Genomic DNA, 17,233 nt, shown 5'->3' on the forward strand with positions numbered 1-17,233 from the left:
CAACGGCCCTGCTGCCCAACCACGGCCGAGGCTCCGCCCCGTGAGCGCCGCCCCGCCCACCACAGGCAGGCTGGCCACGCCCCCTCTTGTTCTTCATGTGTTTCTAACATTCTGCTGGAACATGTCCATGTGACACGGTTTCTGTGTTCCCTGTGCCCAGCACAGTAACACAGGCTCTGACTATTTGTTGAATTGACTTACATTTCAGATTAGGAAATTAAAGATTCAAAAAGAAATGAAAATCAGAGACTGCAACAGTAAGCACTGGGTTTGAACGGGGCAAAGGGCTGGCACTGTCAGCAGGGGTCCCCAAACTCAGGTGTCCCCGAGTCCCACGGAGGGCGGCCCAACACGGAGCCTGCCAAGGCTCAGCCCCGGCCTCGGACCCGGCAGCTCCGGGCGAGACCCGAGTCCCCGGGTGATCCTGGTGCTGCTCCAATGACACAGATTATAAGACTACTCGTGCTTCCAAGTGCATCACTTTAAACATTTAAAGGTAACCCGTGTTTTTTTTCTATTTTCCAAATTAAAAGTCCTACCTCACCCAAACCTCACCTTCCCAATTTCCTGTTAAAGATACGTCCCCCTCCTAACATGGGGGCCCCCAGGCTCAGACAGCGAACTGGGGCCTGACTAGTGACCCCCACCCAAAAGCAACCACTGCTTCTCCCAGTTTCCCTTAGGCTGAGACCGCGTCAGTTTTGTGTGTGTGTGGCTGTCCCTGCCAATCAACCACTTCCTGACTCCTTGACAAACTGCTACGAGGCTCCCCTATATTCTTCACAAGCAGTTGAACTTCCTAAACTTAAAACCCTTTGGTTCTCCCGACGGCTGCGGCTGCCCGAAGTTCAAGGAGCTGTTCAGGGCCGTGCACACAAGCTTGTCCGGCAACACGGCCGTAACAGGCAGCGCCCAGAGGACAGGGCCCAGGATGCGGCGGTCCCGTGTGGGAGGACCCACAGGGGCAGACCTTGGCCCCAGGAGCACGCGACGCACACGCTGCATCTCACACAACGGCCCACGCTTCCTCTCAGCAGCCGACATAACGACAGACCTCAGCCACAGAAACACGGGCTGGGAGCGGCACCTCAACAGAAACGGCAGCGCCACGTCTGCACCCCACGCCCTCCGTTCCCTGCAGAAAGCTCTTTCTGGCCGAGGGAACCTCTGACCAAAGGCTGCCTGTGGCCCAAAGCCATCCCCCGGAGGACGGAGAGCAGCCGTCCTTCGTGCGTGTGGCTGCCCTTCAGCAGGTGAGAGGAGGCGGAGGGCCCCACGCACACCTGGACTCGTGGGTGTCTGGCACGTCCTTCCAAGGCACTGTGTCACAGCACAGGAGTTGTCACGCAGCCCCGAGAACAACGGTGAACGGGCCCCAGAGGGGTCACGACAAAAGCACACGAGCAGGCCACCTTCAGGCCACATTCGTTTATTTCCCCGGCAGCCCTTCCCACGGGGGCCGCGTGTGAGCACTGCTGCCGGGACCCCCGGGAAGGAAGGCGGGGCCGTCAGAACATCATGCCTTCCAGGCCGTCCTCCATGAACTTCTTGTACAGGGCCATGAACTTGGCCACGAAAGCCTCCAGGTGGTAGATGGCCTTGCTGCCCAGCTGCAGGCGGTGCTCGTAGTACGCCGCCACCTGGGCCACGTCCCCCTTCAGCTGCCCGTCGCAGTTGTGCAGGAGCTCCGAGAGGAGGCCCTGGGGAAAGAGGGCCGCCGTTAACGAAGACACACTCCCACACACACACCCACACACACACACACACACACACTCCCCCACACACTCCCACACACACACCCACACACTCACACACACACACCCACACTCACACACACACACACACTCCCACACACTCCCACACACACACCCACACACTCACACACACACACCCACACTCACACACACACACACACTCCCACACACTCCCACACACACACTCCCACACACACACTCCCACACACACACACTCCCCCACACACTCCCACACACACACTCCCACACACACACTCCCACACACACACACTCCCCCACACACTCCCACACACACACTCCCACACACACACTCCCACACACACACACTCCCCCACACACTCCCACAAACACACACACACACACTCCCACACACACACACACTCCCACACAGACACGGGCTTATTCCTACGTGGAAAGAATGCAGCTCTGCTGAAACTGGCTATCCTCACGGAAACGAGAGGGGAGACAGCCACTTCCGTTGCTCAGTTGGCCGCGTCTGAGCATCTCGTGTAACACGGACAGACAGACAGATCCCCCTGCCCTCCCGAAGGACTAACCCATCCGGCCTGCGGGGCGCTGGCCTGACAACACGCCAGGCCCAGACGCTGCCTCCGCTGTAACCCCCCGCCCTGCGCGCAGGGCCCTGGCCTCCCAGGATGCTGGTCCCCCCACCACACACACGGCCCCCTCCTTCCAGCCCCCCAGCCTTGGCAGACACATAAGGCATGCCCAGGGAGCCCGTGACCTCCCGCAGCCCTGCTCCCCATCTCCTCCCCTGGGCGCGGCCCCTGCAGCCCTGCACCTCGCTGACGTCCCCCCGCTTCTTCACTCGTTTCCCACGCACCCCGGAAGGGACTCGGCCAGCGCCCGGGACCCCCGCCCACGCCCGTGCTTGCGAGGAGCCCAGTTACCTTCATGATGACCTCGGGAGGGATGCAGTGCGTCAGCAGCTCGTAGAGCCTGCCCCGGACTTCGAGAAGCCTACGGAAACGCAAGGAGGAAGCTGTGGCTATACAAACAACAGGCAGTTTCCCAGGTGCCTGCTGCGCTGCTTTGCTTTCTATTGGGTTGGAAGAGAGTCTGTTTAGTTTTTTCTATAAAACAAGAGACACATTTTTCATTGTCACCAATAACCGGAGTCGGGTGTTCTGAGCCCGTTGCCTGTCCCCCGCCTGTCAGAACGCTGGGCGTTCTCAGTTGATGCCTCGGTTGGATGGCCGTCCACATCCGCTGGCCCGCCCGACCGGGGGGCGTCGGCCACGAGACACCCCCGGCGCGGACCTGCGCACGCCGCATGCTCAGTCAGTCACGGCGCCCTCTCCACGCTGTACAAACCTTTCCCCGTGTTTCGCCTGCAGTTTTACCTCTCTTGAAATAATAAAGCGTCCTATGTCGAAAATGTTCACTTACGCTTTCCCACCTTCAACATTAAAATGGCCACACAAAAACCCATCAATTTTGTAAGTTTTTTAAATGCACGCTGACATGACAGCGGTCACCGGACAGTCTAACAAAACTGTTCTGAATGACGTTAAGGACAACTAAGCGCTGTTAGGGCCACTGTACGGAAAAAACCTACTGAACTTTCTGGCCAACCCAGTAAACTAAACCACCTAATACATTTTCTTAGATGGCTTATCATACTTAGTACACATATACAGAGCTTTTTCTCATTTCTGTGTACTTGTTGAGAACAAGGTTTCCAGAACTCTTGTAAAGGTCGACAACCCTACACTCAGGGCTACCGGGTACACCAGACACAGTCATAAAGACTGAAGACTCGCTGGTCAATGGCCAAGGCCCATAAGGGTGACACAGACTCTAATGCACCTGAGGGAGCGTCGGACGTCCCCATCCCCTGGGAGGAGGTGCGCAGAGACGAGGGAAGCTGGGACTCGGGGGCCGCACTGCCTGTCTGTTCCCTGAACCACCCATGGCCCCCAGAAGGCCGACAGGCAGTGAGGCGGTGACACCGTCTCCCCGACGGTCACTCTCGTTTCCTACTTCCATTGTGTGTCCCCATCACCATCTGCCCCCATCTCCCTGCCCACCCCCACTCCCGCCCCCGCCCAGTCCCGGCCTGACGCGGAGAAGAGCAGACGCCCTCTCGGTCCCAGCGCCCGTCCATTAAACCCCCCGAGTGCTGAAGCCCACTGCGTGCGGCCACGCCCAGGGACAGCCCACGGGGACCGGGAGCAGCTGTGCAGCACCGCCACCGGGCAGCCCCGCACTCACATGGCGCGGACCCAGCCCCGCTCCCGACAGCGCCGAGCAGGCCCGAAGGGCGGCCGCCGCGGGACCGAAGGGCTGAGCCGCAGACCCGGGCTCCCTGGCGGAGGAAGTCACGCGCTGTCCTCCTCGGAGCTGAGAAACTGGACACACGCGCTATGTGCTAATTCTCAGGCACCTGAGACCCTAAAAGGGAAACTAAAACCCCCAACATGTGTTTCCATGTACGCATGACTCCCTATTTACGCGCCAACAGCTCAGTAAAAGCCACGGCCCCACACACAACCGGCCCAAACCATCGAATGTCTGAAATTCCATCCCGCCCCCTCTGCACGGGGTCGCTGGCGACACGGAGGACCCGACTGTCATCGGAAACGCACGACGCTGGTGCGCAGCCGGGACCCGGAGCTCGGAGCGGCGGGGCGGCCTGGCTGCGCCGCCCCCGGGCGCCTACCTCTGCGGGGTCTGCTGGCTGACAATGGCGTTGGCCGTCTCCCGCAGGTACACCTCCCAGTCGGTTTCCGGGATGTCCTGATCTGCAGTGAAAGGGTACCTGTACGACAAAAAGACAGCACCGCCAGTTAAAGGGAGCGGCTCCCCCCACCCCCACGCCGCCCCTCCCCGCGGCGACGCCCGCACTCACTGCTGCACCCGGCAGGCCTCGCACATGAGCAGGGCTTTCCTGAGGTTGCGGCCGGACTTCTCGGCGAGCCTGCGGGCCAGCTGCGGGGGGAGGCTCAGGCCTTCCTTCTTGCACACAGCAGACAGCACATCGCAGACCTACCGATAAAAACCAGAAGGAGCCATCCGTCAGCGCATTCCGACAATCGCTGTCGCCCCGCTGCAGCCCCCGCCCCCCACACCCTACCCCAACGCCCGCCAGGAAGGGGCAGCCCCCGGCCCTGCAGCGGGTCCCAGGTCAGGTGGGCGGCAAGGGCAGGGCCGCCCAGGAGAGCGGGCAGGGTGGAGTGGTGCACACCCAAGGCGTTGCCTGCAGAGGCCACGACGTGGCTGGGGTCCCCCGGCAGCTGAGGGACCGTGGGGACCCAGCCGGCCCCACAGCCTGTCCGCCTGTATCACTCCTAAAACTTCCACAACTGAGAACTTAAAGGTATCTTCCACTTTGCAACTGATACAATGTTGCGTAAAATTGCCCCAAATCTGTTACCGACAGGAAGCCGCGGTGTGAGGATCAGTCTTTTCACCCCCAGCTGCTGAGAAGGACGGATACACAGACAGGGGGCGCGAAGGCAGGTGTGCGGGGGTGAGTGGCGTTCTCAGGAGTCAGCAAAGCCACTGCGGTGATCAAACCTGCGCGTCTCTTTCTATACAAACACCTGTCGGCCTGCTTTTGCCCGGCCCCACACCTCATGTTCTCACACTAACCCTGGCCCCCCACGGGGCAGCGCGCACCCCCATACCACCTCCATGCAAAGCCTGTTCCTTCCACACCCAAGTCTCTTCCAGAGCCAGTGACCCAGGTTGAGGTAGACGATACTAATAACTAACCTTTCCTGTTTAGTAAAATTCATAGTCCCTACTTAAGGTAAAAGGTAATTTAAAGCAAAGAATGCTTCTTACATATTAGTAACTAGTACTTACTACTACACAAGGTCTGTCCGGAAAAAGTGCAGCCATTTGTTAATATAATGAGAACGGTTAGCGTGACATCGATGGAACCTGGCAGCCAAGGAGAGGGGACTGGAATGCGCGTGTGTGAACAATGACAACCTCACTGTACTAGTCAGTGGGGGCGGTAGATGCCACTGAGTGATCATGTGTGCTGTGTGGCTGTGGCGTTCCAATGACTAAGCGAACAGGGCAACTATCTGCATTCAATTTTACGTTAAGCTTGAACATTCGTGTGTCGAAATTATTCAGATGACTCAGAGGCCGCAGCTATGAGCACCTGGTGGCTGGCAGCTTCATCACAACATCACGTCTGCAGTTTTTCGGTAACACATTAAATCACCCAGATGACTCAGCCCCCCTACAGCTCAGATTTAGTCCCCTGTGACTTCTGGCTTTCCCCAAAAAGGGATGAGAGTTCAGACCATCAATGAGATTCAGGAAAATACGACGGGGCAGCTGATGGCAACTGGGAGAACTGTGTGAGGTCCCACGGTGCCTGCTTGGAAGGGGACTGAGGTATCATTGTCCTGTGTACAATGTTTGCCGTATCTTGTGTCTTCTTCAATAAATGTCTCTATTTTTCATATTACGTGGCTGGACACCTTCTGGACAGACCTCGTATATGTTGATTATGCACCTACTAATGACAAGTACCCAGGACATAGATGTCCCTGAGTTACTAGGACACTTCACCGTGCTTTTACGAAAGCCAACACGTGACCCGACTTACATCTTCAAGGCTGGGAGCAGGCACACGAACCGCCAGGCACCGGCTGCGAATGGGCGGTATCACCTTAGACGTGGAGTTGCAACACAAGATCAGCCTGCAGGTGGACATGTACTTCTCCATGGTTCTCCGCAAGGCGTGCTGAGCGTCTTTGGTGAGCTTGTCCACCTCTGTCAACAACACCACTGAGACGAGAGAAACGGAACTTCAGCTGGAGCACCTTTCTTCCTCCTCGTGATTCAGCACAAAACCCTAAATGGTTCCCCTACACACGCTCCTCCCTTCGGCAAAGGCATACAAAGCTTTTATGTATCGTGAAAATAATATTTTGTTTTAAAAATTCTAAATAAGCCTCAGCAACTCTAGGCTAAACGAAGGTAAAGAGCTTACCCTGTTGGAGAATTCAGTGCAGCCCCTGCGTCGCTTTTACGTACCAACAACTAAGTAAGCACAAGGACGTAGCTTTCCCAAGGCTGCCCACGTCAGCAGCACGGGGCCGCGGGGCATCCCACCCCCCAGCACCCTGAGGACGTGCCTGCGGAGAACCCCCGCACAGACGGCGCGCCCAGACAGGGAGCTCCTGCCCGGCCGGAACGGGAGCCTCTATCGGGAACACGCAGGCCGAGCCTGCCCCGACCGCGTCTCCCATTCCAGCGGCGCCGCGCCGGCTCAGAACAGGATGCTGAGGACCCGCTCCCAGCCGCGCCCCCACGGCAGCGCTCGCCCCTGCAGGGGCCCCCGGGACGCAGGGCCCCGCCCCCGCGCACCTTTGAAGTCCCTCTGCGAGTTGGTCTCGAGCTGCTGGGACTGCGCCACCGTCTTCAGCATCTCCTGGATGACCACGCGGTCACTGTTCCCTGCATCGCTGCAGAGACCGAAGTAACCGTTACACGTGTGCTTCATATGTACATACACATGTACACACGTAACACACTTGAAAGTATTATGCCCTTATCCTTAATGTTGTTATAATAAAATGTTGAAGATCTTAAGTACTTACAATTTTAATCAAAATTAATAACAGCTAATTACATTCACAAAACTAAACAGGTATTTTAGGGTCATTAAAAATACTATCAATATTCTAATACTTGATTACAATTTAACATAATTGGAGACATTAAATGTGTCCTTTGAAGGTCGCTGTTACGCAGAGAGCAACACTGACTGAGAGCCTGTCCGCTAGTGAGCACCGCTGGGCGCACCGGCACTAACGAGCGCGGCCAACTTCCCAATTACCGCTCATCGCTCGGGACAGAAAAGCGACTCTGGGACGAACGTCCCCTCCACCCTCCTTCCCCCGCGGAAGCGGCCAGGGTCTGAGCGGGCCCCAGCCCAGCACCCGCGCCCGGCCCGAGCCGCGCCGTCACTCAGCAAGGGGACGGGGGGCAACACACACCGCGGGCCCGTCGGCTGCCGGCGCACACCGGCCTCGGCGGTCATCTGTACCCACGCGCGCTCACCGCGCTGGCACGTAGGTGGCACTTTCCTCCGCAGCCCGGCACTCAGTACATCAGCTTAAACTTCCACGCCCCGGCCCCCGCAGCCTGCAGGCGGACAGTCCTCTCCGGGTCAGGCCCCCAGGCGGCCTCTGCATGGCCTCGCCCCTTCTGGTCCCCTCCCCAGCACCGCAGGCCCAGCCCGAGGCCTCCCCCCGCTGTGCGGCCACCCCCGCCCTCTGAGCCCACCTGCTCCGGCAGGAGCCCTCGGCGCACCTCCCGACAGGGCCCGGCGTCGGCCGGAGGGCTGGGATCGGACCCGCCAGTCGGGGCGCTGCAACGCAGGGCCGGCGGGGACGGGGGTCCCCAGGCTCACGCTGGGACATGTTCGCTCCAGACCAGACATCACAAGCTTTTCAGACACACTTCGGTCATCGGTTCCGAATGCGCTGATATAATTTTTTAAATTATGTCACGAACTTTGTGTAAAACACGGAGCCCCACAGAGCGCGAGCACGTCATTACCCAAACCGGGAAGGAGGGGCTCGGGGGAAGGCCCCGCGGGGAGGTTCGGGGCTTCGGCGCGCAGGCCCGTTCCCCCGTCACCCGTTCTCCGTGCTGTGTCTTCACACGTAAGTTTCTTCCAGAACGAGTTCTGCTCTTAGAGAAAAGCCTGACACCGCTGTTCTAACGACCAGTAGCGGCTTACCTGGGGTTAACTTCGAGGTGGTAATTACTCGCAATGGTGCTAATCTCAATTTTCTTTTTAGATGGAGTCTGTGGACAAACAAAATAGATGTTTTTAACATTCAACTGTTGGCTATTTCTCTTTTCTGCATTTCACCGTTACTTTTTAAACAATTTATGCTGATGAAATAAAACTTCAGGGAACTACCACGAGTGTTTTAACTCCATTCCCCCATTCGCCGAGCCCCGTGCAGACAAACATGTTTATGCAACTGCGCCATACACGTTACTGAGATTACACTTTCCCTGCGCCTCCAGAAACGTGCAGACTGTCTCTGTACACAACCGATGTCCTTCCACAGCCTTTTCCACGCGCGCGCGCGCGCGCGCACTCACACATGTCTGTGTATGGCAGTGATTCCCGTGTGAAAAGTAAGAGGCAAACATCTCTGTTTTGCTCTAACCACCACCACACCTCGGCAACCCCTCACACGCTGGTAGCGACATCACAGTTGCGTTTTAACCTGTAACATGGGACTAAGATCCTTGTGCACGTCCCGTGTGGCTTCCATTTCTATGCAATAGATTCCCAGGAAAGAATTTGCGGGATGGAAGGGCATACGTTTTCTGAACTTTTATGTGTGTGGAACCGGTCTCCCTCTCAAAAGCACTTCACAGTTCACTTTTCCCCTGGCAATGCACACCCTTCCCCAGCCCGCCCCACCTGCAGGAGGTCTGAGATCACGCCTTCATTTTTGCCAACTGATGAGTATATAATATGCATGTGCCACAGTAAATAGTGGGCTGGCCAAAAAGTGTGTTTTTTCCATAAGATGGTCCTAGTAGTTCTTTGTCTTTAATTTTGTTCAAAATGATTTTGTAAAACTATATCTTGACAGCTGTCTTATCAGCATGCATTTAAAAATAAAAACTTTTGTGTAGCCCTTTTAATGCTGAAAATGGCTTAAGCAACATTTTTGGCATATTATGGTTTATTATTTCAAGAGTTAGTAAAAAGGCAACTGAAATGCAATAAAAGACGTGTGTGGTGTGTGGAGAAGGGGCTGTGACTGATCAAACGTGTCAGACGTGGTTTGTGACGGTCCGTGCTGGAGATTTCCCGCTGGGTGATGCTCCCCGCTCGGGTGGACCAGCTGATGTCGACAGCGATCAAACTGGGACATGAATTGAGACCAGCGTTCTCCCTCACGGGAGAGAACCACCAGTACACTCGGCACGTCCACATCAGATGCTGAAGACTGTCTGCCCCAGCCTGGCCATGTTCATCGCGCTGATGTTTGGGTCCCACAGAAGTTAGGTGAGAAAACCCGTGACCGTATTTCCGTGTGCGATTCTCGACTTAAAGGCAACAAAAACATTCCATTTTCAACACAAACCGTGATGGACGATGGAAAGTGGATACTTTACAATAACGTGGACCAGACGAGACCACGGGGCAGGTGAAATGCGCCACCACCAACCGCAGCAAAGGCCCGTCTTTATTCAAAGGGGACGCTGTGTACAGGGTGGGACCGGAAGGGAGGCCTCGGCGAGGAGCTCCTTCTGGACGCCGATTAATCCCAACTGAAAGCAGCGCTCGATGGAAAGCGTCCAGGATGGTCAGGGGAGAGTGCGTGATCTTCCTTCAGGACGAGGCAAGGCTGCGTGTCTCTTGGATGACCAAGCAGACACTGTCACGGCCTGGCTGGGAAGTTCTGGCTCATCTGCTGCCTCCGCCGGACACTGCGCCTTGGGGTTTCCGTTTATTTCCGTCTTCACCACATTCTCTTAATGGAAACAAAGTCAGTTCCCTGGAGGACTGCAGATGGCACCGGGAAGTTTCTCGATCAAAAGGACAGTTTTGGGGGGACGGCGGGAGGTGCTGGGACAGAACGGGGCACGTGTTGTTCAATAGTTACTGGTAACGACTTTAAAATGCGGTTTTCACTGCACATTTTCTTAAAACCGAACGAACGTTTTGGCCAGCCCGGTACCGGGAGGGTCTCGAAAGTGACATGCTTACTGTGATGGTCTGATGCTCGATTCTCAGCTTCTCCACGCCGACGCCGTAGAGCTCCCGCAGGACGCACATGATGCGCGTCTTCTTACCGGCGCCCGGCGGCCCGTAGACCAACAGGTGCGGGAAGTCGCCGCACTGCACCTGCGGGGGGGGTTTCCTAAGTACGCGCGGGGGTCTCGGGGGAAGGAAACCCTCGGCATCACCCGCTCGCGTGTCTGCCGCCGCGCGGGGAGGGGGCCGCCCGAGCCCGGCTGGCGCTCGCAGCCTCCTCGGGCCCTTTGTAACGGAGGACGGGAGCGCGATGACGGGCCCTCCCGCCCCGTACCTGAGACCAGCACCGCCTCGGATCGGGACGGAGCGCGGGTTCCCGGGGCAGGGGAAGAGGGCGGCGCCCAGGAGCAACGCGGACACCGCCCCGGGCGCCCGGCCGGGCCTGCGGACGCGCTGGCGGCGGGGGCCCGATGCACCCCGGCGCTCACGCACCCCCGGCGGCGGGGCCGGGGTCCCGATCCTCAGCCGAGGCCCGCGGGGCGCCCCGCCGCACTCGCCCCCGCCATCCGCACCCAGGGCGTCCCCGCTCCCCGCGGGCCTGGCCGCGGCTCGGAGGTCCCTTCCCGGGCCGCCCGCCCCGCCTTGCCGGCCGGCGCAGCGCTCGCCTCCGCCCCGGGCCCCCGCGCCCGCCCGCGCACCAGGTTGCGCAGCTGCGCCGCCTGCTCCCGGTGATAGTCCAGCCGCGACAGCGAGCACGGCCGGTACTTGTCCGCCCAGAGGCTCATCGCGGCTGCAGCGCCCCGGCCGCCGCTTGAACGTCCCGCGCGCCCGCCCTGCACCCGGACGTCGCGACCCCTTTTCCCGCGAGACCGCAGCCTCGTGACGTCACAGCCAGCCGCCGGCACGCGACTACGGAAGCCTCAAGCAGCCAGAATTAGCCGCGCGCGCCGTCGGGCCACGTGGGCCCGGATGTCTATTGTTCTCGTTCATCCCTTGCCCTTTGTTTCCCGCGGGGCCCCCCGGGGAACGAGAAACGAGCCCCGAGCTGCCGGGCCTCCTCTTCCCTCGGTTCTGCCCGGATGCGGAGCGCGGAGCCGTGTGCACAGCAAACAGAAGCTCCGCCCGAAGCGCGCACGTTGGGTTTCCAGGGACGCTAGGCGCCGAGTGTTGTTAGGTGACGGCTTTCAGCGCCCCCAGGGTGACTCCTGGGGCGCCCCTCCGTCCACGACCGGGATGCGGCCGCGCCGTCGTCTGACGACAAATCCGCGCCGAGGGTCCTGGTCTCAGAACCGCGATGGGCGAGAGGGCGCGTGGGGGCCCGGGGCTCAGCGATCGCGGCCGGTTTCTGGGTGCGCGTCTGCTCCCAGGGCCGCCCAGGGCCGCGCTGCAGGCACAGGCCCCGGAGGCAGGCGCGCTCCCTTCCACGCCGAGACGTGGAAGGGACCGTGGACTTTCAGGCTGGGACGGTCGCTGAAGGTTTCCTTCCCGGGGAAAGGGGGAGCGTGCAGATCGGAGCAGCCGGGCACGGCCCAGCTCAGCAGCGGAGGGGCCGCCGTCAGTAGGGGCAGAACCGCGCGACAGTTGGGGGCGGCTGTGCTAACGGGCGGGCAGGAGCCGGGCGGGGGCTCTCCGTGTGGCCGTGACACTGCGGCTGCGCAGCGAGCCTTACAGTCGGGCAGCGGCGCCTCTGACCTTGTCCTTTCTCAGAATGTTTCCTCCGCTCTCCGTCCCGTGCCTTTCCCTGGAAGTTTTAGAAGGCGCTTGTCTGGGTGGATACGAAACCTCGCTGCATTTTAAAAACGTCCTCGCCCAAGGATCCGTTGATTGAGTTTAGGCAGGAAGAGAGGGAGCGACATTGATCGGTCGCCTCCTGTACACCCCGTGACCGGGGATCAGACCGCAGCCCGGGTGTGATGTGCCCTGACCAGGAATTGAACCCGCAGCCTTTAGGTGTATGGGACGAGCGCCTGCCAACGGAGCCGCCCGACCCAGGCAAGACCTCACTGGGTTTGGGCAGTCACTGCACTAAATCTACAGATCGGTTGGGGCAGAGCGCTTTCATGTATTGGAAGTCATTTGAAATCTTCTGGAAACCCATGGTAGAGTTCCCGTGTGAACACACACACACACACACATGGTAGAGTTCCCGTGTGAACACACACACACACACACACGGTAGAGTTCCCGTGTGAACACACACACACACACACACGGTAGAGTTCCCGTATGAACACACACACACACACACATGGTAGAGTTCCCGTGTGAACACACACACACACACACATGGTAGAGTTCCCGTGTGAACACACATACACACACACACCCATGGTAGAGTTCCCGTGTGAACACACACACACACACATGGTAGAGTTCCCGTGTGAACACACACACACACATGGTAGAGTTCCCGTGTGAACACACACACACATGGTAGAGTTCCCGTGTGAACACACACACACACACACATGGTAGAGTTCCCGTATGAACACACACACACACACATGGTAGAGTTCCCGTATGAACACACATACACACACACGGTAGAGTTCCCGTGTGAACACACACACACACACGGTAGAGTTCCCGTGTGAACACACACACACACGGTAGAGTTCCCGTATGAACACACACACACACATGGTAGAGTTCCCGTGTGAACACACACGGTAGAGTTCCCGTGTGAACACACACACACACACACGGTAGAGTTCCCGTGTGAACACACACACACAATGGTAGAGTTCCCGTATGAACACACACACACACATGGTAGAGTTCCCATATGAACACACACACACGGTAGAGTTCCCGTGTGAACACACACACACACATGGTAGAGTTCCCGTATGAACACACACACACACATGGTAGAGTTCCCGTGTGAACACACACACACATTTCAGTGAGATTCAGGCAGTCTTCCCCAGCAGGTGAGGCAGGAAAGGCGACAGGGTGACTGGGAACACGGGTTCGAAAGGAGGAGGAGGAGGAAGGGACGCGCTCGCCAGGACGCAGCGCTACCCCAGGCGGCCGTCCCATCAGGGCCTGCGGGCACCGGGCCTGCTTCGTGGGGCAGCGTCAGTCGGCCTCAGCCCTGGACGCTCACGTCTAATTTCCTTCACGGAGGGAACCGCTCGGAAGGGGCACTTCCCTTTATTTTCCTTCTTGTTTTCTTCGGGTCCTATGGAAATCTCACTAGATCAGTGCATGGGGGCGGCGGCGGTAGGGGAGCAGTGTTCTAACATCCAAATCCGTGAAACAATACGAAATGAAATAAAACTTAGGCTGTGGCCAGATGATGCTTTCCTAAGTTTGCTGTTTCAGACTAAGCCAAAATATGGAAAGCTCAGCTATATCCCAGTCTTAATAATCATATAGGATTGGTATTTTATTATTAAGAATCATGAGCATCAGTCAATATTTAGTTGATGTAATCTGTCATAAAAAAAGACAATAGCTGGGTGGAAATATTAAATGGTACAGCCTCTGCGGGAAAAGACATGGAGGTTCGTCAAAAAATTAGAGATAGAACGAGCCAACAACCCCGCTTCTTGGTATACATCCACAGGAACTGAAAGCAGAATCTTGAAGAGATTTGCACACCCATGTTGATTGCAGCATTACTCATTGTACACAGGAGGCAAGTGTCCATCAACAGCTAAATAAAGAAAAGTGTGTGTGTGTATATATATGCAATAGAATATTTATTATCTCGTCTTTTAAAACTTGTCTTATGCTCAGATCCTGTCTCATAAATCTTGAGATGATTATGCTGTCTGAAATAAGTCAATCACAAAAAGACAAATACTGTATAATCCCACTTACAGGAGGTATCGAAAAAGCTCAGGGAAACAGAAAGATTGGTGGGGGGCGGGTCCGGGGGGGTTGCTGTCCAATCGCTGTTCAGTTTTGTAAGATGAACAAGTTCTCAAGGCCTGTTGCCCAGCAGCGTGAATATAGTTCGCACTAATGAGCTATACACTGAAGGGACGTTTTATGCTATGTGTTTTTTTAACTACACTTTTTTAAAAAAGGACAGGAGCAATTAAATTGAGACTATTATCTTAGTCTTAGTTGTAAGAAGACTGTACGTTTAACCTTTAAGCCCCGTTATCTGCATATAAAATAAATCTTGTCGCAGACTGGACGGAGATTATTTCCAAATCTGCACTGAAGATGAATGGAAAACATACATCACGGTGCATGAGCTGAAGAGGGAGAGTTATTTAAAATACATTAAGTGATGTGGAATGAAACTTCCAAAAGCTGTAATTGAACATGTCAGAAACATCAGCTCTGAAACAAGTAACATTTAATCACAGATTATACAGAAGCATAAATTTTGGTGGTTTGTTTTCTTCCATCAGATTTACATTTTAATCTGCCAGGGCTGTTCATCACTGTTGGCTGCCCGGCACCAAGCAGCCTGTCAAAACTTACAGATGCAAACTGCCTACATAAGCGATGGGGCTTTTCCTGGAAGCGCGGTGCCGATGAGAGATTAATAATTAGAGTCCTTCAAGACAGCAAGAGCCTGAGCACGGTGAGGCGGAAATACATGGCAAAACAGCAGACCCTCCTTATCACCCTGCCCAGGCTCTGTAGCTTCAGCGTCATCGCAAGATGTCGATTCAACACGGGAGGAGACAGATACCATGTCACTCCCGAGTCGGACTGCACGGCCATTCTCGGTGGTGCAGATAAGACTCTTAAGAAGCTACACCATCGTCTCTCGAGACGGACGGCTGCCGACGATTCCCTTAGTTGCTAAAAGTTAAAAATCATGATCATTTGAGCCTATAAAACAGCCTCAAGGACCACTAACTATGATGTCAGACTTTTCACCCGTGTCACTCGGGCAGAGGAGACTGTTGTCTGGATAAGACGGTGTGGTTGGTCGGCCCAGGGACATCACGAGAGAGATGGCCCCTCTTGTCACAAGCTGAGCTGGGAGAGGACACTGAGCATCGTCTGAAGGACCTGCCAGGAGAGGAGAGAGCTCACGCAGCTGCACATTTGGGCTGCTCCCTCTGCCAAGTAATAAATCCCAGCTCCTCTTGGCTGTCCGGGAAATGCAGCCCCTGCACAGGGGATGTGGCATAAATTGCTACCTTTGTCGTTGGTGGGTGACAGGACAATTCTGGGAACAGTCTAGAGGAGACCCTGACATCAACAAGCCCACATTGCAGATCTGTACTGCCTAGCAATGATCCAAATGTAAGCGAGATCACCCGTCCTCCCCAGAGAGACACCCAAGGGGTCAAATAAAATTATTGTGAAGTTTCCAGGAAAGGAGAAATCGTTTCCTGTTAGAAATTATGTCATGCCAAGTCCCTGTCCGTTTTCATTTATTTTTTTCTACTGGGAATCCATCTGTATAGGGTCATAAACCATGATATTAACATTTCATGACAATGAGGTGGTAATTAATAGCTGCCGGGTCCCACGATAATACCATGAAAATCTCTTTGCCTGAGCACCGGGGCAGCAGAAACGTGACTCCTAAGTCGAGTACTGGGTAGGGACAGTGGGGGACCAGAGCCCCAGCTGGGAAGTGGAATTCCTCGTTGACGAACGCTGCTCGCTGCTCTGGTCCCCGCCGCCCCGGTGAGCACGGCCTGTCCATGAGCTTCTCTCCGCAACGGCATCGGTGGCAGACTCGGGGACTCGGGGAGGCAGGTTAGGAGGAGTCTGGGCTTGGTTGCTCTGAGTCCAAGAGGTTTACCGCCATCCAAGTGACAATATCAAGGCAGAGATCGACGTTCACATCCAGGGCTCAGAGCGGAGCACTGGGCGGAGCACAGGTGAGCGTCCTGAAGGCACCTGATGTGGCCTCCGTGGACCTCACGCAGTGACAGAGCCAGCAGAGCATAGAGCCCTGCGTACCGACTGTGGTCTCCAGGAAGCAGCTGGTGAGACAGTGTTGTGCCCACGACGTCACCAAGGACTGCGCCTGGGAGGGAGAAAGGGAGAGAAACACCAGTGGGTGGTTGCCTCTCACACGCCCCAGCTGGGGTCCTGACCCGAAACCCAGGCACGGGCCAGGACTGGGAATCAAACCGGCGACCCTTTGGTTTGCAGGCCGGTGCTCCATCCACTGAGCCACAGCAGCCAGGGCAGTGCCCCGCATACTGGCTACTTGGGCTGCTTGCTGCTGTCGGGTGGGAAGTGAAGAGAGGACAGGGGACGTGGAGTCGGTGAGGGATGTTTAGGGAACGTCCTTGCACGGCCGTTTTCCTGTTCCCTGGAGCACCCGTCTGCACGAGGAGAACCTGCGCCCGTTTTAGCCACCGGCCTCCCGGGCAGATCTCCCGCGCGCTGGGCTGGGGGTCACAGGGTGGTGGGGGGGGGGGGGGGGTGCGGGCCCTCTGTGGATGCCAAGCTCTCCTCTGCCTACCGTGGTCGCGCCTGGTCCCCTCGCTCCATCCGCCACCTCGGCTTTCTCATCAGCTGACAGGCGTGGGTGGAACAACCCGGCCCGGGACGTGGGCGGTGCTTGTCCACAGTATTCAGCACTGCGTCCCCGGGGCACGGGCGGTGGCGCCAGGCTGCTGCACAGCGCGGCCTTTGGGGCGGAGGCGGCCGGACTGCAGGTGTCCGGGAGCCGGGCTATCGAGCCCTTGCTAAGCCAGAACCCCGACCCGAAGGCAGCCCTCTCGCGGGGGGCGGGCTTTCACTCGGCGTTCTCCGGGCCGCTCTGCCCCACGGTCGGGCTCCACGCCGATTAAGTGCGCGTGCCTTACACGTGGGA

At 57.0% G+C, this 17,233-nt stretch overlaps 1 protein-coding gene across 2 annotated transcripts; it reads right to left on the reverse strand.

Moving 5' to 3' along the window:
* Positions 1–1,413: 1,413 nt before the first annotated feature.
* On the reverse strand, positions 1,414–11,360 carry RFC3 (replication factor C subunit 3). 2 transcript variants are annotated; one of them, XM_090258285.1, is made up of 9 exons: positions 11,178–11,359; positions 10,492–10,629; positions 8,491–8,558; positions 7,110–7,207; positions 6,346–6,527; positions 4,627–4,763; positions 4,438–4,536; positions 2,666–2,735; positions 1,414–1,700 (listed from the first exon to the last, which is right to left on the reverse strand). In XM_090258285.1, exons 1-9 carry the CDS (start codon positions 11,262–11,264, stop codon positions 1,509–1,511), a joined length of 1,071 nt encoding a protein of 356 aa, XP_090114411.1. In that variant the 5' UTR covers positions 11,265–11,359; the 3' UTR covers positions 1,414–1,508. The 2 variants fall into 2 exon arrangements, with proteins under 2 accessions (XP_090114411.1, XP_090114410.1); XM_090258284.1 differs by lacking the exon at positions 10,492–10,629 and having other exon boundaries at positions 11,178–11,360.
* Positions 11,361–17,233: the final 5,873 nt, after the last annotated feature.

This window comes from Furipterus horrens, unplaced genomic scaffold, assembly GCF_987537825.1.
Source record: "Furipterus horrens unplaced genomic scaffold, mFurHor1.1.pri manual_scaffold_12, whole genome shotgun sequence".
Lineage (NCBI taxonomy): Eukaryota > Metazoa > Chordata > Mammalia > Chiroptera > Furipteridae > Furipterus > Furipterus horrens.

Coding starts and splice junctions, on each gene's coding strand:
- RFC3 (XM_090258285.1), bottom strand. CDS start 11,264: ATGAGCCTCTGGGCGGACAAGTACCGGCCGTGCTCGCTGTCGCGGCTG. Junction 8,559..10,491: donor TCGAGCATCAGACCATCACA/GTAAGCATGTCA, acceptor GTTTGTCCACAG/ACTCCATCTAAAAAGAAAAT. Junction 4,537..4,626: donor GAGGCCTGCCGGGTGCAGCA/GTGAGTGCGGGC, acceptor TTTGTCGTACAG/GTACCCTTTCACTGCAGATC.